Here is a 24,697-nt window from a genome sequence, read left to right as displayed (position 1 = left end):
TGTATGGAAATATATAAAGTATCATGCTGTAGTTTAGAGATTCACACACACATGCATATATACATACACTTGGGAATATAAATTAATAATTAAATTTTAATGTGATGCTAATATGATATTTATGCATCTTTCCCCAGTGTCTTCTTGATTCAAAGGCTTTCAATGTGGTGAAAATGTTAGCTAGCTTACAGAAAGCTTGAGCAAATGGCAAACAAACATGGTAGATTAAAAACTCTATGCCTTCATGTACTTGTCATGTCTAATTTGTTATTGGGTATACTCGTGAAACTACTTCCTGGGAGTATTTTGGTTGCAAATGATTTGTTATTATGATTATGAGGAGCTTCAAATTTTCTAAGACTTGAAGGTTTTTAACTAAAAATACAATAAACCTTTAATGAAATAATTTAAATTTCAGGTGAGTTAATGACTACTTCTAATGAGGAGAGTCTTCTCAGGTTTTCTATCCATTGTACAGTGACAACTTGGGTAAGCAACAGGCGTAACTGGTGGAACAATTCCCCTACACTGTATGCAAAGGCGTATCTGTTGGTTACCTGCTCTTTATGTGCTGCAAAGATCCAATGCACTGGAACCTTCCATTCACCATAATGGCCAGCCGGGTGCAAAGGGCTTCACATTCTTCCATGCTAAAAGAGAAGGCAGATTACTAATATCCAGGACACAGAAATCGGGCTAAAGTTGTAAGCATACGTATAACTAGTTTAATATGGTACTGTAGCGATCTCTCTTGAGGGTTCTCTTGAGAAGGGTAAGCTGTTGAAGGATAGACTAGATTCACAATCAAAATGACAAGAACTCTCTCTTGAGAAAGAACAAAAAACTCTTAAAATATAAAGTAAGCATATTGAGTCCTCTTACACTCAAGGCCATCTCTCCTGTCTAGACGACTTCTGCTGTCCAACCCAACAGCCCTTCCCAGCTCATGCAAGCTCTAACTCAAGACCTACATTTTCCCAAAACAACCCAGAGCATCTTCATTGCTATCTCATACTCCAGTTGGCTTTGTTTGGGGTTTGTACCTGATGACAAGCTCTCTCGTTTTCTGGGCGATGGTACCTAGAGGGAGTCCCAGTTATCACCCTGTTCAAGCCATGCAGAAGTCCATGGGAATACAATGATTAGCTTCAGGGTGACAGGCTCCATGTTGGCATACACACAACTCTCAGAATAAACACATCTAATTATTTTCTGCTGTGCAATCGTTATAACGAAAGGTGAACTTAATCCAAATCGTAACAATAGGCCAATGTCGTCAAAGAGGCATAGATAAAATGCTTCAGCGTCTTCGTACTTAGAGACTGAGGGCTATGCTGTGGAAGAGAGCAGTGTGGGTGGGTTCTATGGGGACTGACTAGGTGAGGACCTGCAAGAAGTTGGTGGTGACTACTTCAAGAAGAAAACATACGTAAAGAAATGCATGGAGACAGAACATCCGGTGAGGGGGTGCAGAGTCAAGAGGTACTTAGCCTGACTAATAAGAGGGGGTATTGCGTGAGGAGGAGACTAAGGAGTTGCGAAACCTTTTGAAAGGCAGTTGGGAACAATAACCAAGGATAAGTCATGAGAGCTTCACAGTAAAAATGTCTGCTGAGACCCTGTGCCCTGTCCTACCACAGTATCCTCACTGTGAAACTCAGTCTTGACTCACTATAAACATGCAATACTCCAAATGGGCTGATGGGAGGGCTCAGTTGATAAAGGCACTTAATTTCAACCTGACTACCTGAGTCTGCTCTGTGAGACCCACATGTAGAAGTACATTGACTTTCTCAAGCTGTCCTCTGACCTCTACAAGCAAGCAGATCTCTCTCTCTCTCTCTCTCTCTCTCTCTCTCTCTCACACACACACACACACAATTAAAAAGAAAATACTCTGAGCACTGATGAGTACTCATGTTCTATACGCGTCACATCAGAATCCCCTGGGCCCTGACTCAGTTTACCTGTGAGATGTGAGGATGACAGAGCACTTGTTCTGCACCTCTTCTGAAATGATCCTCCAGAGGTGTCGTTTTGACTTGGGATCCATCCCAGAGCTTGGCTCATCCTTAATAGAGAGTTACCAGAAAAAATGGATAAAATAATGTTTGATGAGGCTCTCTATAAGAATCACCACTTCTCAACTCCCTGGGAGCAGAAATCACTTTTTGAGGTTCTGTGACTAACTTGTTTTATACATGTATATGTTTTATACATAATAAGCTTTTTTCTGCTGCTGTCAAAATCTCAAAATTATTTAAAATTGTCAGTCTGTTTAAAGAAGTGTTTCGGTGAAGCTGACATCCTGTTACTTTATATCCGCCTCTTAGCTTTCCTTGGGAAAAAAAATCTACTTTAATTACCAGAGGAGCAGAGTATTTACATTTAATTCTACATTCTCACATATGTATTTGAAGCTCCATCAACGAGATTGCCATCTTCCCCCTACAAGTGGGATCGTGGCTGCCAGCAATCCTGTGCCATGCGAAGCAGAAGACAACACAACTTGACGTCTCAGTGACTATGCTCTGCATGCACTTTAGTGTTTTGTTATTAATTGAAATTTAAGACTCTTTGAGAAAATAAAAACGAGGTTTGTAGAAGTCACCAAAGTGGAAAAAATCCACAATAGTCTTCAAAGTCAATGAGACTTCTATAGATTCAGACAGAAGATACTTTTTAAAATGAAATAACAGATAATGTAAACAAACAGTAATGGATCCCAACAGGTGGATAAATGAAAAAAATTATAGGTCACAATTAAATAAAAATTTTCAAAACGTGTGTGCAATGGAATAAATTAGATCACCAGAAGTTCATCATGCGTAGCAGTACGCTGAATCTAAATAAAGCAGTGAGAGCTACTTTGAGGAGATGACAAAGGAGGTATTGTCACTGCTTCTATTTTATGGAGAAAATGTAATGAATATGCAGTGTATTCATACGGCAGGGCCTTCGTCTTGTAGCCTGTATTTCCTCAGCTCATTACTACATGCATTTACATGGTACTTTTTCATGCAAACGGCTCTTCATCTATTATCTCACAAGGGTGCCCCAGGATTGCTTTGTTCAGCTTAAGGGATGCTTACACAATAGGCTTCCATTATAAACATTGACTGGCAGCGATGTAATGCATTATAAGCTTCCGGTATTCTGGAAATATGGTCTGTCTAGGCAGCTTAAATGATTGGATCCACTGTGTGACTTAATCCCTGGAATAATGTGCTGATTTATAGCTGGGTTTTACTGCATGCAGTTAAAGTTCTTTTTAAACTCAGAGGTCCTTGAATGAAGGCAATCTTCCAAAATAGGGACATGTTTATTTCTCTGGAATAAAGGCCCTTTTGCTTTGGTGGGCCTTGGGAGCAGAATACTATATCACTAGTGAGGGCAATTTGCATTTTCAGGTGATCAATTAAATTCTGCAGCTCTTAACCAAATATAAAAGTGGAATGTATTTTTGATCCTTTACCAAATGCATATGAAGCAACAGTGTTTTTTCCATAACTTCACATTTTTAAGCTACAAAGGAATATAATTGCAGCACAACACTGTTCTAAAATGCACCTTCTTTCCACAGTAAAAATTGGACACTGCTAGTTCATTTGATCAGGACCTAACAGGAAGATGATTTCATCAATAAGTGGGAATTAAATCTGAACCTGTTCTATAACATATTTGAAACCCCTGGGTTTTTTGTAGCCTATTTCCCAGTCACACGCTGGGTGCTTTCTCTGGAGTCTCCTGAGCCATTGCTTCAGACACAACTGTTTTTCTGAGGACACTGTCACGATCATAAATTATTTGTTAAGACAAATTCTCGTTATGTCGTAGTCCTCGTGCTTTGACAGTGAGTGGCACACAGTGAGACTTCACTAGATGCTGGCGGCGCTGCCGGTGGAACAACTATTCGACACAAGTCTGGATATCTTGCTCTGATCCTTTCTAGTTTGATTTCCAATGCCTCTCTTACCAGCAGGAGGATGGACGGTTTCCCTATTAAGGCCAGGGCAGTGGACAACTTTCTTTTTGTGCCATAACTGCACATGGAGGTAGATCTGTCCTTGTAGGGCATCAAGTGAAGTCTCCTAAGGAGTTTATGAACCGTCTGTGGATAAGAAGAAGAGGAATTAGGCAAGACCTTAAGGCACCAAAACATGCCAGTGCAAAGAAATGCTTCTAGGGGAGAATACAGGTCTGGAAGAAATGAAAATATTTAAATTCAACACAGATTTCATTTTCATCTTTAAAAGATTGATTATAAATCAACACTTCATCAAAAAGAGAAAAACAGTTTCCTGGAGGTGCATTTTCAAATGTTTGCATGTGCTTACAATTACAGACTACCTTATACTGGTACCCCAGGATTCTCCTACAATGCTTAAAGCCAGAGACCTAAGGCAGAGGAGTTCAAAGGCCAGTTTCCTGCTGATTGCTATCCCACTTCATCCTTAGTTTTACCAAGCTATGAGTTGTCAGAAAGACTTTAAGGCTATTGAAAACTGACCTGCTATCAAAACTGCCATGCATTAGGAACCCTGGATTCTTGCAGTTATTTCTGCAATAAAGCAACCCTAGCAAATGATGAAATCCTAGTTGGATATTCCCATCAATTCTCCGGAATTTGAAGAACAAAGGAATGCCCCTCAAGAGTTTAGTCAGTCTATTACAAATAATAAATTGTTGCAGTGGTATACAGAGTTACAGAATAAAAGTCAAAGTTGATATTACAACTTAGTGGTAGGGTATATACTCAGCATGTGTGAAGCCTTGAGTTCAATCCCATGCAGTAATAAGTAAAAAATAAAGAATAAGATGGTATCTTAATGTTGTCTTGATTTGCATTTCCCTGATTGCTAAGGAAGTTGAAAAAAAAAATAAAGAATAAAAAAAGAAATAGAAATGGAAACCCTTCTATTTCTCTTGAACATTTTGCAGAGAATCGTGTATACCAACATTTATTTGAACAGTTAAACAATTACTAACATCACCAATCAAGGTTCAACTTGGAGCCAAACACGGTGTGAATATCTACTTACTAAGAGAGCTGAACAAAGTAAGGCCAAGGCGCTTCTAAAGCCGCGCGCTTAGGCAAGTTTGGATATAGAATATACAATCAAGTCTAGTTGGGTCACTGGTTAGACGGGCATGTTATGGTTTCCTGCATGGCGCATTGGCTTTTCTGGGCATACCATGAGAGAAGGGGTAGAGATAGCAGTGGTCTTCAGAGTAAGCTGCTTTCCACATGTGTACTCACTTCTTTGATGTCTTTCTCTGGAATTCCATGCACCCTAGCGTAGAAATACAAGTGTTCTTCCACAGTTACCAGGTCATCCAAGGCATCCTCCTGAGGGCAGTAGCCAACCAATGAGCTGTGAGAGTCCACGTGACCCAGGGATCTAAATGGAGATGATCAGCACACATGAGTTTCTAACAGTGGGTCACTAGTATTGGGTTAGTCACTTTGTCTTGGTTAATATAGAGAGAATTTTGTTAAAAGAGGGAAAACTCTTACTACCAGAGTCACAGTTAAGGTTTAAAATAAACTTCAGCCATTTTAGTGATTCCCCTCCTTAGGTCACAAAGACTTCATAATGCGACCATGAAACTACATAAAAGCTTGTTAAAACTGTGCTGTGTTCGGTAAGTGTAAGTATCCATTTGTACCCGCTCTTGTTCCTGATCAGGATGTTCCCACTCGAAGGAATTACGTCTCCAGTCAGCATCTTAAATATAGTAGTTTTCCCTGCTCCGTTCACACCGAGGAGACCAAAGCACTGAGACGGGGAGAGAAAGAAAACAGATGTGAGCTATAGAGACATGCTGCTATTGTAACTCCCTCCACCTCCCTGGGCAAGACATCTTCGCGGGAAAAATATATCACTAGAATTATATCTGGATAATATACTGCTCCACTGGCATTTGGTAAGAGTTCCTCTTCTAAAAAAAATGGGGGGTATTATGTGTTTTCTTTTCTCTAAGCACCAGAACACCTGTAGATAGAGACACTCTGCTTTACATGTGCTGTGGTAACCCTTATGTGACATGATAAACTACCCCTCAAGTAAGATGTGCTAACTCAAAGAAGTAATTACAGTTATAGAGTTCACATACTTTACACAAAATCACAACACTGCTGAAAAATCCACTGATGAAATAATTTATGTCATTGAATGAATTTGATGCATGTACTCTCCAGCTCTGCTCAGCAAACTAAAAAGAGGCAGCCATATTCTTTTCCTTCTTTCAAAGCTACCTCAGTTTTGTGTCAGTGGAAGACTTAAGAATAGAAGTGAATGCATGCTAAGATGTCCCTCTGAGAACAGCGGTCTTTCTGAAGGACTTTGAATGAGAGATGTCAGAAAGCATCCTCAAGGATGATAGTCCCGCCAATGGTCCACCCCAGAGACAGCAACAGTGGAAACAGGCATTTAGGACTTGCTGTGTTCTGGGGGTGAATCTTCCGTGACAACAAAACCAAAGATTTATACAGCACACACACACACACACGCACGCACGCACGCACGCACGCACACAGATACTCAGGGCTTGAGTTTTCTATTACTAGAAAACTAAAACCACGGTCCCTACCTCTCCAGCGGGTATCCCAAGACTAATGTTATTAACAGCTATTATCTTTTTGTGGATAAGTTGGTAGGTCTTTGTGAGATGATGGAGTTGGACCAGGTCAAACTCAGCAGCACCACTTTCAACTCTCAATCTCTCAGCCTGTACGTCTTCGTCTTCATCTACTGTCTCCATGATAGGTGAGGATACAAATTTTCTGAAGAATAGCCTAAAAACCAAACCCAGTGATTTTATGCAATAGATTCTGAAATGATACCACTCAGCCTGGAATACTCTCACTTCTCTTGGCGCATGCTGCCTACTATAAGGCTGCCCTTACATTTGTTACGTTTTCCTGTTTAAATGACTTAAGTGGCAACAGTAGTGCCCTTTCCATATTCTAGACAATGAGTGTAAATAGTGTTTACTTTCCATGTATAAAATGTTTACAGATTCACTGTTAAAATTCAAAATACTAATTTCAGTAACAATGAGATGGATGTCTGTGGTGGTGTAAATGAATGTAGACAGATTATATAGATATATACAGCTTTAATAAGGAAATAAACTTATAGGACCACAGGTTCCCGCGGTGTACCGGAAAAGCGGAGCAAAAGAAAAGGGCTGCTGGGCTCACGCCCGGCAGATTTATCAGTAAACATTAGCCCGAGGCGAACACGCCCCCAATGGGTGGGGCTATGTCCCTACATCTCCCCCTTTTGTCTAAATAAGATAGAACCAAACCAAATACAACTATATACAATAATAACAAATAATAAGGAGTTCAGAATCTTTATTAGAACTCAACAGCTATAAGCCCAAGATCATCCATCAACTTATCACTATAACAACTGTCTACTGCTCCCTCCCCTCCATCCCTCCCTTCTTTTTTCTTTTGCTCCTTTTCTTTCTCCATCCCACCTTCCTCCTCCTGTTTACTATGAAAAGTCTAAAGTGAGATATATACTCAACAATATTAATATTCTCTTTTCTTTCCTTATTTTTTCAAGGGGAGGGAGATAGAACCCAGCTCGGTACTGCTGTCAATCGGCAGGTCTCTCCTCTTAAGATCATCTATAATTCAAGTGTTACTTATTCTGTATTCTGTTTACAGCTAATCTCTCAACTAAAATCTAATCTAAAGCCCACTCATGCAATCAGACTCCAAACATTAAAAATGCCTTGGAACCTTTGGTCATGGACCATTTTTCTGCCTGTTTCTATCTCTATGATAAGCTTCAGTCTTAACAGTAACCTCAACTACTCCTGTGTCTCTGACTCTTGCATTCCAATCTGTACTGCTTTGACAAAATTAGACCTGCTAACCTATCATGCAATCACACTGATCTCTGGTCACTAACTATTAGTAGATTGCCATTAGTTTCTCAGATAAAGTCCAAACCAGATCTCCCTACTAAGCATTCAAGAGATACCATAACCTTCCAACTGTACAATAAACTTAAATAACCTGCTATTTCTTTACATTTATTCTATCTTCTAATCAAATTGTATTTTTTCCTTAAGAAGTCTACAATATTTTTACTCTTTTGTCTTCTTTTCTTTTATCATTACTTAATTAAAACTTTATTTTTATTAGGTAATGTAGGTATATATTAAAGTCCAAATGGTACTAGAAAATAGAATGTGAAAAGCAATCAGTATACAAACAACACTGACAATGAAGATAATCTACTATAAAAAGGTAAACTTGTTTGTAACTCACATGGTAATATATCATATTCATTTCTTAACCTTTTACTTTTAATTAATAAATATTAGAACAAATATTACATAGATAATTGGATCATTCCTTCTCTGTGTGCATGTTTTAATTTGTGTGCATATTTGATTATATATGTGCAAGTGCACTTGACCATGCACACTTACGCAGAAAAGGATGTTGGGTGTCCTGCTCTTTCATCACTCTACACCTTATCCTTTGAGGCAGAGTCTCTCACTGAAGCCAAGGTTTGCAGCTTTGGTTACAATGGATGGTCAGCAAGCCCTAGAGATCTGTCTGTCTCACCCTGTGTCCAAAAATGGTGGGCCATATTTATTGGCATATGGTCAGCTTTTCATGCAAGTTCTAGGCATCTGAACTCAGGTCCTCATGCTTACATAGCAAGCATTCTTCTTCACCTCCCCAGCCCCTGGATCATTCTTTCTAATGGCTCAATAGTGTTACACTTATGAGTGTATGTATATAAATTAAGCAATCCCTAAATAATGGAACTCTGGTTGTTTCCACTCTGTCATTATTAGAAATGGTTAATATGGTTAATAACTTTGCATATGCAAGTCTGGGTTTGTGGTATTATCTGTTGGAACACTACCCAGGAAGGCAGTGCTGGACTGGAGCGAATATACTCATCTGTGTCCCTTTTTTGATGCTCTCATCACTTCATCCCAGTCATCATTTTTGAGACTCACTGCCGATGCTACACACTCAAACCTGCTTCGTTTCTGACTTTGAAGGTTTCCTATTTATCTTCCTTTACTCGATCTTTCTGTTTATATTCGTATCCTCTCTCCATCACCGACTTTTAGTCTCTTTAAAGTTAACAGCTATGCTTACTTAATTTTGTCTTTTATTCCAAACACATGATTTGGGATTCCCTTCCGTATGCTGTGAATACCATTGGTATTCTCAATAAAAATCTGTTTCGGCCAGTGGCTTAGCAGAACAGAGCTAGGCAGGGAAAACTAAACTGAATGCTGGGAGAAAGAAGGTGGAGTGAGAGAGAAGCCATGGAGCCACTGCCAGAGACAGACATGCCAAAACTTTGCCAGCAAGCAACGATCACATGGCGATACACAGATTAATGGAGATGGGTTAGTTTAGGATATAAGAGTTAGCCAGAAATACGCTTAAGCTATTGGCCAAACACTACTGCAAATAATATGGTTTCTGTGTGATTATTTCAGTTCTGGGCAGCCAGAAACAAACAAGTAGGCCTTTCTACTACATTTACAGACCCATAAAAAGGCTGTTTACCAGGACAACTATATACTACGGCTAAATGAATGACATCATGCTACCTTGTGTTAAAAGATTTTAATGTTAACTTTCTCATGTTACTAGAGGAAACACCACAATTACTGCTCATCCCTGAACATTCTGACTCTAATATCACGGAGGGCAAACGCTGTTTACAGGTGGCTTACCTGAGCTTCTTTATCAGCCACTCATTTATCAGTAGGCGCAACAGGAAAAACATGGTCCCCTGAGAAACCAAAGCTACGAACATTGCGCCTAGTTTATCCATTTCGAAGGTTTCACTTGGATATTCCACACCGTACGCCTTTAAGAAATCCAGGACTGCCTGCTGCTGCGAGAGTTCAATCAAACCGTAGCCAAAACAGAACTGAGGGAATATCAGGAATATTCGTTTGAGGGTTTCAGAAATAAGTTCCAGAGTCTGAAAGAAAAGAAATAACAAAATTCAGTTTTAGGATTCCAACAACTTGACAAAAATTTAAAACCAGATGAAGACATGTGGGGAAGCCTGAGCAGATTGGCAATTACTTCTCACGCAAGGCAGAATTGCATATTCCATTTGCTATACAAATGACAGAATTTGTCATCCAAATGCAAGTAAAAAAAAAAAATGTGGCCAAAGGTAGTAGACCCAGTCCTGGAGACAAAGTCATTTGCTATAGATTAGAGGGAGGTAAGCCCTGCAGGAATGATGGGATCCAGAACAGCATCAGGGGGTTCTTGAGTGAGAGAGGGCTCAGGAAAGCTTGTAGCCTTAGCGAATCTCTCTTGGGGAGAGACTGACAAGGTGAACGGAGGTAGAAGAAGAGACAACGGATATCAAAGAGGCGCAAATGGCTCGTTTTCACATTATTCACACTTGAGACCAATGACTTCCACCTCATGATTTCCCTTCCTCCCCCTGGAGTGTCCTTGTCTGTTCCTCACCTCTCTTCATTTCCTCTCTATTCTTTTCCGTCCAATTGCCTGGCACTGTTAGTGCTTCTCTTTCACTAATCATAATTGTTAGCTCTGAATGGAGAGTGATGCTTACAATGAAGTAGATTCCAATACATGATTGAAAGGGAATGAACTGGGTTTTTCCTCCATGAGTGTTCAAATGAATCCTATCTCATGAGATATAACTAAGCCATTCTTATCACCACTGCACCTGAGAAATTTGTTAGTGAGTGAAATGCTTAAGTCACCAACTGATGTCATACCGTCTATCGATTTCATATCTATTGGTTTACTCAAGGCCAAGAAAAAGTCAGAATTATTAACACGCAGTAATACAATAAAAAGCATTAGCCTAGATAGAGCTTAAATTTTTAAGATATAGTTTCTTCTTTTCTAAATTTAATAAAATCAAATGATATCCTTTTCTATTTAAATACAGAATAAAGAAAATCTTTCCATATGGAATATACTAAAGCCTCTGGTCCATTTGCTGAAGTTTAACTGACAAATGGAGGACCTTACCGGATCGTTAGGCTTTTCCTTGGAAAGAAAGTACACCACCGACAAGGAAACAATGGAATTGATGCCGAAGAACAGGTTGACACAGACATAAGTGATGAAGGCCATTCCTGTTTCATGGAAGAGACCAGCCAGCAAATACATCCAAGAAAATGTTGCATAGCTGTAGGATAATAATACTAAAAGTTAGAATTATGCCTCAGTTATTCTGCTCTGTGAGACAATAAAATAAAATTCAGACAGGTTTTCACTGGAAAAGCAAACGTGAGTGATGAGTGGTGAAGCCCTGGAGCTAGGTCTCTATTCCATCCCTCATCTTGACAAAGGATCCTCAAAGATGTTTTTGAAAATGACAGCAAGAAACCTATCTCTAAAAAAAACTCAGATAGCTTCCCATTATCACAACTATAAATTAATCCTCTGCAGGGAACAGTGTTACCCTGTCCGGGCAAGATTTCTGTTGCTCAGAAATCGGAGTTCAACCTGACTAAATCTTATCATTTAAAAGAGAGGAAAGATAATGCCATCATTGTAGGTTGCTAGGCAGTCAAGATCTGGTTAGAAGACAGGTAGCCTAGGTTGAGCAAAGATGAGCACATGTAGCTTTAAATAGATCTAGAGACAGAAAAGCCCTATAGTTGCCCCAGATTTTAACTAAAAGATATTACCCATGCTTTTACAGTATAACCAGCTTTTCCTCTGAATGTCAGTTACATTACACAACCTGTATTACTCTAATACAGAAACAATAGTATGTATGCCCATAGGCATCTCTAAAAGACAAATAAAATAAACAGAAATAAACTTACACATATTTTATAAAGCCACATATAGGCAATACATATACCCATACCCATTCATATGTTTTTGGTCATTCTAAAATATTCATTTTACATGTAATTTAGATTCTGTGTGTAAGCTGGTGCAATATGTGGTACCCAGTCACGACTGTTAATGATAACAACGTTAATTTTCAGCAGTATGGGTACTTACAGACTGTGGACTAGCAATGTAATATATTGCTAGCCATCACTCACCTTAAATGACCCCAAGACAACTGTAAATTTGCTAATGAGACTAAGGTCCTATGTGTCTTGGAGTGCTTACTTCTGTTAATTCTTTTTTCATTGCTTAATCAGCAACTTACCCAAACAGCAAAAGGAGAAGTGATACAGCGCCTAGATTGTTTTCACTGTAGAAGGCAGGTAGCTTGAAAATTGCAATGACACCGATTGAAAATGCTACAGGGACCAAGTAGAAGACCTATGGATGTAGACAAAACAATGTTTACGATATGATGAGCATTTGTTTTAAATCAATAAGTCATCTAATTTAAAGCTGCAGTAAGTTGGCCCAGAAAAACTCTGAAGGAATGACTTTCTATTTATCTCCCTGTTGCATGTAACATTCAGCTTATTTTACATTTATTTCACTTTAGAATTTGTCTTCTCTGATATGAGGTCAAGGCAGTTTCCATCTATATAGATATACGAGGAGTCCCTGGTGTTCCCTTCTCAAGGCTTAGGACTTGGGATCAGTCAGTTACAGAGGCTCTGGGAGACAGGTAAGAAGCCAGGTTCCTTGACATTAGAGTTGGTCCTTAAAGTACTGATTTCATTTTATGCTGCTGCTCTCTCACACGGCTGCTTTCTGAGGTTCAGGTATCAGGGCTAGGCATTCCTTGCAAAACAGCAGGGCAACAGTTCTCCCAAATTCTTGAAATCACAGGTATATGAACAAAAACCTCAGTATTCTGTTGACAAGTAAAGACATTAAAGGTTGAAGAGTTTACAACAAGAAGCATGCAGTGTAGGCACTGGTGCCATAATTTGAAGGTCGTGGTCAGAGGAATTTTGTGAACTGCAATGAGCATCAGTATTCAGACAACAGGATTCCAGTACCAAGTAGACCTTCATGGGGCACACACTGAAGCTTCCTTAACATTTAAGCTTCCATAAAGTCCAGAGCAGTCATTACCATTCTTTTAGACTTGGCTTCTACAACAAGCACATTTCAGAGCTCACTGGATGCATTAACAAAATGGATCTGTGGTTAATTACTCTCCAACTCTTCAAGCCAACGATCTTGACAACAACTCAGACAATAGCTGCAATCATGGGCAAATGCACACTTATCTGGGCTCTTGGCCAACATGGGTACATTTGGAGTCAAGACTGATCATCTGAACTTGGGGAGCACTTCACATAAAGGAGAGTGCTATCAAAGGAATACATCCTTCCTTGTCTCCGGCAGTCTTCTCTACTGTGTCATTCAGTGGAAGCTACTACTTGGAATTTTTCACTATTAGTTGATTAAATATTTATAAGCTTGATTATTTGGTGCAAGAGGGTAAAATGCTGTTAGGCTTCTATTTTGCTGCAGTAGTGGTTCTCAGACTTCAGTGTGTTTAAAAATCACCTGGGGGATGTTGTTTGAAATGCAATCTTGCCACACTCCATTTCCCAAGATACAGATTTAACAGACCTGGAGAAGGGCCCAGGAATCTGCGTGTTAACGCGCACTCTGGCAATCTGATATTTCAGAGATAAGCGGAGGCAAGTTTCTTTTCCCTCCAACCCATCGGATGGCTATAAGCCAGACTCGATTGATTTTTCTTAATTTGCTGTCCTTGCAGTAGTAATTTGAATAATTAAAGCAAATAGCACTTGAATGTAAAGCCGGTCGACGTCTATTCACATTGCTCCTGTCTCTCTTGCGATGACAAAAGTTACTCACCATGTCATAAATGAAATTTGTCACCCAGTAGCACGTCACACCGATGCCGGAAATGTGTTGCAATTGCTTGGCTTTGGTCTGATGCTCCCTGACAATGTAGGTGACAAAGCTGGCGGTGGTGACAGAGTAGCCCATCAGGATGGACAGCGCCACTAAAATATCGATTAAACTGCTGATTCTATCATGAGCAATAGGGAGAGGAAAGGACACATAAGTTTTTGGAACTCTTCTCCTTTCAGGAAGATTCATGGCTAAGACTATCAACAAAACAGTACAAGAGTCGGCTGTGACACAAATAAGGCTTCCTGCAAGGCAGCCAGATACTATCTTTGACACCATTCTGCTGCGACCCTGGAATAAATGTAATGCCAGTGCATCTGAATTGGTTGGGGATGTGTGATAGAAAAGCCTCGGTCTCCAGGGGTTACAGAGTACGTAAGGGATATATAGATCTTGAGCAAAGAAACAGTACTTAAACGCTATGCAGGGAAGTCAAAATGATGGAGAACGTGTGCACTTGACTCATCAAAGCCGCAGACTCAGTGAAGCTACAGTCAACAAGCCCCACTTGGCAGCCCTTCTCCACATCCTCCCAGAGGCTTCCTTTTATCCCGGCCAGTGACTTATATTACAGCAGTGCTAGACTGACATTCATTTGGACACCACTGTGATTTCCAATTATTGCACATTATACAGAAGCTCAGCTTTGCCCGTGAGAAAGGAGTCGTGCCAAGGCAAGAGATGTGCTTACGTGGCTTGTTCCTGGTCTTGCACCCCGGGATAAGGATGGCTGTACATCATGATCCCTGGAAGAGGAGAAAGTCCTACTGTCAGAGGGTGATTGGTTAATCGGGAGCACCAACTTTTATAAGGATCGTACACAATGCTCTGTTTCGTACAGGATGAGCCAAGGAATTGTACTGGGAGGATTCTCATTTATAGGAAAATGCTTTGGACCCCTTAATCCCATTAAGTTCCTGCGAATATTGGTGTTCTCTTAATAAGAAAAGAAACACTGTCTAGTTGTGTGTGGAGCCTTCTGGAAAGAGACAAGAACATACATTTCTTACACAGCATGTGCCATTCTCGGGAGTACATTCAAACCATTGCTTCCCACATTCTTCTGTCTGGTCATGTCAATTTGCATTTCAGCTGTACTTCAGAAATATAATAGTGATTATATGAGCATCGATTGTACAAGCCCCTCCAGAGAGCAGGTATCATCTCAACCTTCCTTCCTGAGTTAGGAAGCATGGTCCCCCAAGAAGTTGGCCCCTCCTCTTTTACAGCTTCTAAGAGTCTTATTGTTTGAAAATCCTGCTGGAGTAGAGATTGGGAACCTCACCATTCCATTCCATAAAAGCCCAAGGAGCTTCTAGCTGCCTCCACATTAAAATAGTAGCCATTTAATTCCACCATAACCACAAATTACTGCATTCTCACAGAGTTGGCTATGCTGAGTTGGAAGCAAAGCTCTTCCTCTCTCTCTCTCTCTCTCTCTCTCTCTCTCTCTCTCTCTCTCTCTCTCTCTCTAAGGATCTTGTTTAACCAGAGTAAAAAACGGACATTCCAGTTTCCCAAAGACCTATACACGATGTGAAGGCAGAACCCGTACTATATAGATAAATGTGGGAAGGGAGAGCAAGGTGTGAGCATCTGCTCTCTAAGCAGCTCTAACCTGAGCGAGACCTGTTGTACTTACTGCTTGTACAGTGTATGTTAGGAAACTTGGGAGCAATGTTTGTAGCTGTTCTTTAGGAAATTTTGTAACTTTTGTTAAGAAGAAGGTGACACCTTAAGTTATGTTCCTCCACAGTAGTGTGCTGGCTAGTTTACATGTAAACAGGCTCCTGTCATCTGAGAGGAGGGAACCTCAACTGAAAAAAATGCCCTACAAGCCTTCCTAAACTGAGCTGTAGACGGGCTTGTAGGGCACTTTCTTAATTAATGACTGATGTGGGAGGACCCAGGCAACTGTTGTGTGGTGTCATCTGTGGGCTGGTGGTTTTGGGTTCTATAAGAAAGCAGGCTGAGCAAGCCATGAGGAGCAAGCCAGTAAGCAGCACCCCTCCAAGGTCTCTGCATCAGCTCCAACCTTCAAGTCCCTGCCCTGTTTGAATTCTTGTCCTGACTTCTTTTTACGATGAACAGTGATACGGAACTGAAATCCAGAAAGACCCTTTCTTCTCCAAGTTGTTTTGGTCATAGTGTTTTGTCGCAGAAATATTAACACTAACTAAGGCATATAGTGTGTTGAAGAAAAAAAAGACAAAAACAAAAACAAAGGAAACAACAAAATACCACTTTGATATCCGATTTTAATCACCTTATAGGAGAATTTACTCTTCTTATCTTCTGCGAAGATTAATGGTCCATGTTTTGTTTTAATTAATTTCTGTCTTTTAAACATGCTCTCGCTGTGTTGTGTTGGTTGACTTGGAATCCACTATGTAGACCAGGCTGGCCTTGAATTTACAAAGATGAACACACCTCTGACTTTCTCCTGAAGACTGAGACTGGGATTAAAGGTGTTGGCCAGTATTATGGCCTGTAGCTTTTTTTTTTTAACCAAGGGTCTATTTTTCTCTTTGCCTTTCCTAAAGCCTGCTAAATTATAATACAGACAGGGAATTTTTGTCTTTTATTTATATTATCTATTTAAGAAATCAAAAATATTTTTATTTAACCAGAGGAATCTTTGCAGATATAATTTTGTCGACTGTGCAAAACACTATGGAATCAGCTGTTCTCACGAGCATCTATTGAAAGATGAAGTCATGCATCAGGACTGGACCCCTGTATCAGGAACCTCCCCGCAGTCTCTACAACATCCAGCACAATGTTTTAAGTATATGATTGACTAGTGGATAATTATTAAACCAAATCAAACACTAAAATTCCAATTAATATCTTCCTCACATGCACCCTATATCAAAGGAGGCATTTTCTATGGGCACCAAGATAAAAGGAAATGCTTCTTTCCTGTTGGCCATTGCTGCCAAAGCAACAAAGGCTAAGACCAAACAGCTGGGTAGGAGGAGCGAACAGCCGTATGACATTTGTCAGAGCAAACACGTAAACCAGTGTTCTTTGGAACAAGACAGAATTTCCACATGAAGTTAACCACTAGAGGGAACCACATGAATATAACAGTTATTGGCATTGCCAATGAAAGTTAATTAAAATATTTTATTAGCATTTTAGGCTTCAGAGTAAATAAATTTTACAGCTAAAGTAAAGGCCCAGTTCACTTGTTCCCTACCAAAGAGGCCTTCAAACAAATACAGGTTGGTGGTGAAGAGGTGATGAGGGCAAACAGGTTGAATTTCACAGACAAACTCTCTTGCCGTGGGAGAGCCCACGTTCACGCAGTGTGAAACAATACATTTTAATACATTTGTAAGAGTGACATAGATTTCTTCTTTGGATGGAACAAAATGCCTAGGCGAGAGGGTAGAACGCTGTCACTTTCATAAGTTTGAATAATAAAAATTAATAAGGAATAGAAGACACCTACTCTTAATTTATATATAACTTCATTTAAGCTATATTTTTAAATTGAAAATAAACTTCATTTTAGGGCCAGCATAAGTTTTATGCTTCCCGAGTCTTTTATCCTCTGTCGCTGAAAACACAATGGCAGTGCCCACAGCATGCCCTGGAGCCTAAAAAACACAATAACCAGTGCCGACAACATGCCTGGAGCCTAGGAAACACAATGCCAGTGCGGACAACATGCCCTGGAGTCTAGGAAACACAATGGCAGTGCCCACAGCATGCCCTGGAGTCTAGGAAACACAATGCCAGTGCCGACAACATGCCTAGAAAACACAATGGCAGTGCCGACAATGTCTGGGGCCTAGGATGGCTCCAGCTGCTTTTGTCTAAGTAATGCACACTAATTATAAAGGAAACCAGGACTCAGGTTTCCGGAAGCCACCCCTCCCATTCGGTATCTGTGGGACTTCTCCCTAGCAATTCTGGTGGCTGCTGTGCTCTCATTATCTGTCACAACAATGCCTGTCTTTTGCTCTGAATGACACCCCGCAGAAGGGTTTGCAACTGTGTTTCAATCCAGGTCACACTCATCTGGCTTCAGGCACCATTTCATTTTATTTTACTACTTTTGACTTTGCCCTGCTAGGGGGGAAAAACAATTGGGGGAAAGCATTATTTCCCCCGAAAAGAAGATCCCTGAAGACTCTGCTGCTGGAACGCATGTCTGACACTAGAGTTTCCTTGCACAATTAACAGCACGTTAGCAGACACCAGAATGCATGAGGGTGAGGGAGATGAAAGAAAAAGGGCTGGGTCAATTTTTATATAAAAGATAGTCTGTACCATTTATCCTTCCTAACAGGCTGTTTATTAGCCTGGGTCCTGGCCAGCAAATGTATTACTTCATTTTTCTCCCTCCTTATTATTATTTTTTTAGGATCATATGAAAATATAATTTGAGTAAGGCTCAAGGAGATGAAATGGTCTGATGAACAGTAATTGAATTAGAAAAAATAAATCAACTTCTTTTAAATCCCTGCCCTGTTTAAAAACTGATGTGGAGGGCTTTGGGGAAACAAAAACTGAAGTAGAACTGTCTGAGGCTGGATAAACGGCCAGGGGCATCAGCGAAAGGAAGAGACAGAGAGTCCCAAGTTCAAACCTTACTTTAGCAAACCAGTGAAAACACAAGAGTAAATCACAGTGCTAACCCCAATGGGAGCTGTAAGGACCAGCAATATTTTACACAACAAATGTCTCAGATAAAAAAATGCCTTGTGCGTGGTAGCATTTGGGGTACAGTGCAGAAGTTTGTGTTTTAAAGGGCTTCGTCTTCGTAACACAGTGCGGTAGTGTATAACTTTAATCCCAGCACGCGGGAGGCAGAGGCAGGGAGATCGCTACTGATTTCAAGCCAGTCAGACCTACAGAGTGAGAACTCATCATTAAATAAAATTATCTGCACACGTGTGTATGTGTATGTGTGTGGATAGTTATGACTATTAACCAGTCAGTTCTTGTCTTCAGACAAATAAGTAGTTCCGAAATGCTTTCCATGAGGCATAAGGACTAGCCGTGAGAGCAGAGTGCTAAGAAGTTCGGGTAACCGTCCTGACTTGATAAATGAGGAAACTAAATTACTGTGAAGCTAAGGCGGTTATGCAAGAATGTTCCATCTGGAAGGAGTTACTTTTCCCAAATGTTTCCTGAGGACCTGCAATTGAAATGCCGTAAAACACCACGACACAGGGCAGCAGATACAGAGAGAATGTTCCCATGGAAGGCTGTAGAAAAGACTTAGTTAGAGGTGACTCTGCGCAGTGACCCTACCGTGCCGGGCAGCATCGTACTCCGACATGTTAACTCTCAGGAGGAAATTGTTGAGACTGTTGAGGTAAGCTGGGAGGGAGTGGTAGCCTTCTGGGTCATACCACACCTGTCAAATGCAAAAGGACACAAGATCAGGATTGTATTTGAGTGAATGAGGCTCACTTAACATCTGATACTTTATTTTAAAAAGAGCATCAATTTTCCAATGATTTATTCCATCCCTGAAAATAATTAGCTACCTCTGGAGTGTTGATTATAGAAGTATCCGTGGGTTTTCGATTTACAGGTGGACAGAAATTGGGGAGCCAGCTATACTGAGTAATAGGACTGACTTAGCAGTTGCTCTAGATCAGCGGTTCTCAAACTGAGGGTCACCACCCTTTGGGGAGGTAAACAACCCTTTCAAATCCCACATATCAGACATCCTGCATGTCAGATTTTACATTATGATTCAGGACAGTAGCAAGATTACAGCTATGAAAATAATTTTATGGCTGGGGTCACCACAACACTAGGGACTGTATTAAAGGGCAGCAGCTTTAGGGAGGTTGAGAGCCACTGCTCTAGATTCTTCTACAGGCAAAGCCCGAAATGGACTATAAGGCATTGTATCTCTGCAGCACATCATAGAGATTCTGAGATGAGAATGAAGATACAAGAGCAGGAATGAAAACAGACGCCAAAGGAGCAGAGCAGAGAAAGGATTGAAAAGTTATGCTAGCATTGGGTCCTTAACTGCAAAATTGACAGTGTTTTTAAACTTACAATTACCTTTTAATTATAAATAATTTAAAGGTTTGTCTTAAAACACTTTTTTTTAACAGCAATCATGCATATAAAAATGGTTTTTTTCAATGACTATTTTGTGGGTTTTGTTGTTGTTTTTGATTTTAGGGAGGGAAGGGAAATGTTATCTGGATGGGAAAAATTAATTAAGTAGTTAATAGAAAACAAAAAAAAATTAAAATAGTTTTAAAACCCCCCACTAACACTCTGTGCCTAGTGAGGGGAAAGTAACCCACACGATTGGGTGGCTTGTCACTTCCAAAGCAAGGAGTTTAAAATGCCTCCATTTAAATGGCCTGAATCTGAATCAGCATCCTGACCGAGAGTTCATGTTAGAAACTCCCTTAGTTAGGAAAGGACATGCTCGTTGTGTGGAGAGAGGAGAGGAAGAAAAGGACATCCAAGTCCCAGGTTCTTGTTTTCCACACAGCTTTGTGACAATCTGACCTAGCAGTGAACGGGACTGCTCTAGAGTGGAATTAGTTTTTCTATAAGGCGACACTATCGCTTGGCATAGAGCAGTCGCTAAATGAACACTAATTGTTCCACTTTCTCCCTGATTATATGTGTCTCTCACTACCCAAGCAGAAATGTTCAGAGGATATTAAAGTTTTCTGTGGCTAAATTAAGTAAACAAATCAAATCTCTATAACTGCTGTTTATCATCTGGGTAGTCATATGTCTTTGACTTTTCTCAAAGCATTGGTGCTATCTGGCAGAAGAAGAAAAACCATCGGGATTATTTATCTCCAGTAATTAGCTATTATTCCAGGTTTGGAGAGAAGCAAGGCTAAATATGTACATTCCCAATCTCTAAAAGGTTGTGTCGCGCATAGAGAGAAGTGCATGAAGTGCAAAGCCACAGTGGGATAAAAAAAAGTGTAAGGAACACACATATTAATCCACCACGCACTGAAATGATCCCCGGAATGCTGAGCCCCTCCCTGATCTCTCCCATACCAGATCATAGCACTGATCTTTGCTCCTTAAATGGCGTGGTTGAGTTTTCACTACCCTATAAATTTACAGAAAGGAGAACACGGTACATGCACTACCGTCTCTCTCTCTTTGCTTATCAATGATTGCAATCAATAGCATGCTTGCTATTCAGAGCGGAGTGTTTTGAGCTTTTATTTTTATTTCCGAAAGTTCAACTCAATGAATGAATGAATGAATGAATGAATATGAACTGCCGTGTTTATTCTATTTTAGATGGAACTGTGTTTGGGGCTACTCTGAGAAGCACCACTCTGTACTGTGTTCACATGACTTCTGGCTCTTATGTATATGTCTCCTTAAAGTACATATATGTATTACACAGAATTGATTTTTATATGCTTTGTGTTTCTCACATGAAAATGCTTAGACATATCAATTTCACATCCATATATATCTGACCACCCAGAAGAAAGACCCAGATTTACCTTAGCAAGGGTTCTATTGACGGGAACTGCTGCTATATCAAAACGAAGGTCATTAGTCAAAGTCAGCCCAAAACTCCAGCCTCCATATCTACACAAAACAACAAAATGTATGTTTGCTTTACTGAACAAAATCTTCTGAAGTTGATCTAAAATACTTAAGTAGGAGCTTATTTTTTCCTTCCCATCCAGAAACAAACTAAGTGAAATAAATGCAGCACGATAAATGCTTTCTACCGATCCTTCTTATCATATTTTAACTCAAGCACACATCATAACTAAAAGTAAGAGATTAATGTCATCTATCTAGGGCAGTGGCTCATGCCTGTGACTTCAGCACTCAGGGAAAGAGGGGAGAGCTGCCATGAGTTTCAAGGCAGCCTGAGCTACAGCATGAGGTCCTGCATAAACAATGATAATGACATTAAACAATTGTGTACATGCAACGATCATTCTAAAGAGGAATGATATAATCTTAAAAATTCAACATTATGGTACTTAAATGTTTTTTAAACAAGTAATACAAAATGATATAATTTGATATCTTTTTTTCAAATTAATTTGTAGTCTGAACCATTTTTCTCCCTAGCTTATTGGTTGTTCCTACTTATTTTTTTTTCAAAGAAGCCTGAATGTGAGTTTGGCATGTCGGTTTATAGTCTTCATAAAAATTGACTTTAAAATCCAAGTGATAATTTTCAAAATAGACCAATTTAGGTTCTTGCCAAATTAGATTCAACTTAAATAATGGGGCAGTGCAATTTACACTTCAATAGCTTCATCCAAGATGTGATGGCACAGAGATAAAATTTTAACATGTGAATGATACCATAGCTTGTTTTTAAATGGGGTGTTTTAGACTAGTTTTTTCATAATGAATCCTTTTTATTTACGATAAAATACTTGACTATATGAAACACAATGTACCTGAATATAGAAAATAATTATATGTTCCTAAGCCCATGTCCGTGGGGAATATCTATTTGTATACCTGTGATGGGAATCTCAGGAGAGAAAAATAGCAAAATATTAATAGTGTTATATATGGGTAGAAAAATCATGCTTTTTCTCTTCTTTTGCTTCTCTTTAGCTTAACAACACTTCACAGTGAATGTGAAGAATTTGTGTCCACTGGGAAATGAAGGAGAGAAGGAAGGAAGGAGAAATGCTGACCGAGCTCATGGCTTTCTCATCAGGGCAAAGGTGCGGGGGATGGGGGACAAGGCCTCGCCACACGCAGAACACTTTGTCCACTCACAGACACAATCTGTGTTTGAAGAAATTGTTATTGCAACTCAGGCCGTCTGTCACCAAAAGCCATGCTTTGAAACTCCAAGAACATACAGGAGAGTCAACAACTCCTCTATACTTTGAGATAAAAAATAAGTACAGATTCAATTGTACATTCTAAGACTTTAAAAAGCCACTGATTTTCAGTTTGCTCAAAAAAATCTTAATTTAGTCATTATTTAAATTTCAATTCATAGAGCTATGTATACGGAACAAAATACTGAACCATATAAATAACTGTATCAACGATAAGATCAATCATCAACCAATCAAATCAAAACATTGATTAATTTAACCATATAAAGAATTTGCAACTATTCTCTCTATTGTCTCAAAAAGTCTGTTATCATAAAGATCAGAAATCAATTTAATATGCTATAGACAGAATATTTTACCTTTTCTGCACAAAACGATTTGCAGTTGATATAAGATAATTTTCCATATGGTTCCCAGTGAGGTTATAAATAACTTGGGAAGAGTAAGTTCTTCGATGAGGAGGGGAATAGTTAAATTTAGGGCATTCCTGGAAAAAGAGAAAATCAAATTAAGGTCTTCCGTCTTGTCCTGTGTGAGTTATACAGTCCTGATGTCTCCTGATTTGGTCATTGTTGCTGCAAAGGCTCAGGTGCCATCAAGTTGCCCTTTAACTCCCAACACCTTTGGAGGAAAACTTGCCTACTGCCAAGAAACTGGAGCATTTATTACTTATGTAGACTATACGCATGTATTTAGGTCTCACCTAAAGCAAATATGGGATCTTTCTTGTATTGTAATGACAGGGTAAACTTTTTTTGGAAACAGAAATATCTCAAGAATTTACAGGAGATGAGAAAGGGATCTGCCTCAAATTTAAAAACGGCATTGCGAGAAGAAACTCTTCAAAATGATAGCAGTGATTTGAAAGGTTCACAATGCATTAGCTTTAGCTACCTAACCTAAGAGTAAGAACTTCATCAAGTTGGTTTACATATAGAGATTTCACATTAGTTTATGTATATGTGTATTGGTTAGTTATGAACTAACTTTAAACTGACAGAAGATCAGCAAACATGGTAGTGAGAGTTCTAGTGCCCCTTTGGACCACTAAGAACATCTTAGCATACAGATTACAGTTCTATTTATTTATTTACTTATATGGGATTTTAAGACAAGATCTCTAGCTCAGACTGCCCTCAAGCTTACTAGGTAGCCAAGGATCCCACTGAACTTGCCATCCTCCTGCTCCCACCTCCCAAGGGCAAAGATTACAGGTGTCCACCTCTCTGCCCAGCTGTGGAGCTTATGTTTGTACACTTATTTTTACACTTGCCTTTCTACACTTCTTAACCACCTGGCTCTCACTTGGCTCCTGAAATTTCATTGTCATGATTTTAATCTGAAGAAAGTCTAGCACAAGGCAGTTCTTTCTTTTATCATTCACACCAAGCCCCAGAGCCAGAGGCTACAGTGCACGTGAGCAGAGCAGAGTTGCTGATTCCTCCGAAATGCCAAAACTGGATATCACAGTACATCAAGTTGCATCTACCCAAAGATAAAACTTCAGAATGGCATGGCTTCTAAGTTAATCACAGGAAGATGCCTTCATGTTGACGGTACAGGTTTGAAGGTTTTTTTTTTTTTTATCAAATTGTATTATACATGTAAAGGAACACATGTATTCTGAAACTTGATGAATTTTGACAAAGTGAACACACCACATAATTAGCAACCAAGGCAGAAGATAGAACCCCATTAGTTTAAAGGCCTCCTCCTCCTCGCAAATTGAAACCATCCCTGAAAGAATATAGATGAGATCTTAGCCACTTAATTTTTTTTTTAGCTAACACACAAAATAATGGGTTTGTTGCTGTTGTTGTTAAATTATAGAAGGGAATAAACTCTTTAAATGGTGGGTGAGACTAGTATTTAAAACTGAAAGGTTCCAGAGATATTTGTTAGACACTAGTTCTTGTTGTTAGGCGCTGTTTTGCATGAGAATGCTCGCTGAAATATGTTTACTGTAAAGTGTAGGACTAAGGTCAGGGCACAGCCTTCTTACACTTGGAGAAATCACTAGGAAAGAAAGCAGCTCCTCCTGCAGGAGAGAAGTTGGTGGCATGGCAATCCTTAG

At 39.6% G+C, this 24,697-nt stretch overlaps 1 protein-coding gene across 1 annotated transcript in view; it reads right to left on the bottom strand.

Moving 5' to 3' along the window:
• Positions 1–24,697, bottom strand: part of Abca12 (ATP binding cassette subfamily A member 12) — a 166,110-nt gene that overhangs the window by 4,476 nt on the left and 136,937 nt on the right. The window contains exons 37-50 of the mRNA XM_057762616.1: positions 22,983–23,110; positions 21,301–21,388; positions 19,091–19,196; positions 14,514–14,568; positions 13,763–13,940; positions 12,174–12,289; positions 11,030–11,189; positions 9,736–9,989; positions 6,595–6,799; positions 5,671–5,780; positions 5,261–5,402; positions 3,977–4,111; positions 1,968–2,071; positions 558–650 (exon numbers count right to left, since the gene is read on the bottom strand). Coding sequence (XP_057618599.1) covers positions 558–650; positions 1,968–2,071; positions 3,977–4,111; positions 5,261–5,402; positions 5,671–5,780; positions 6,595–6,799; positions 9,736–9,989; positions 11,030–11,189; positions 12,174–12,289; positions 13,763–13,940; positions 14,514–14,568; positions 19,091–19,196; positions 21,301–21,388; positions 22,983–23,110 — 1,874 coding nt within the window. The remainder of the gene's footprint in view (positions 1–557; positions 651–1,967; positions 2,072–3,976; positions 4,112–5,260; positions 5,403–5,670; positions 5,781–6,594; positions 6,800–9,735; positions 9,990–11,029; positions 11,190–12,173; positions 12,290–13,762; positions 13,941–14,513; positions 14,569–19,090; positions 19,197–21,300; positions 21,389–22,982; positions 23,111–24,697) is intronic.

Source organism: Chionomys nivalis, chromosome 2, assembly GCF_950005125.1.
Source record: "Chionomys nivalis chromosome 2, mChiNiv1.1, whole genome shotgun sequence".
NCBI lineage: Eukaryota > Metazoa > Chordata > Mammalia > Rodentia > Cricetidae > Chionomys > Chionomys nivalis.
Note: the sequence above shows the minus strand (reverse complement) of the source record. Positions and strands in the feature narration are given on the sequence as shown.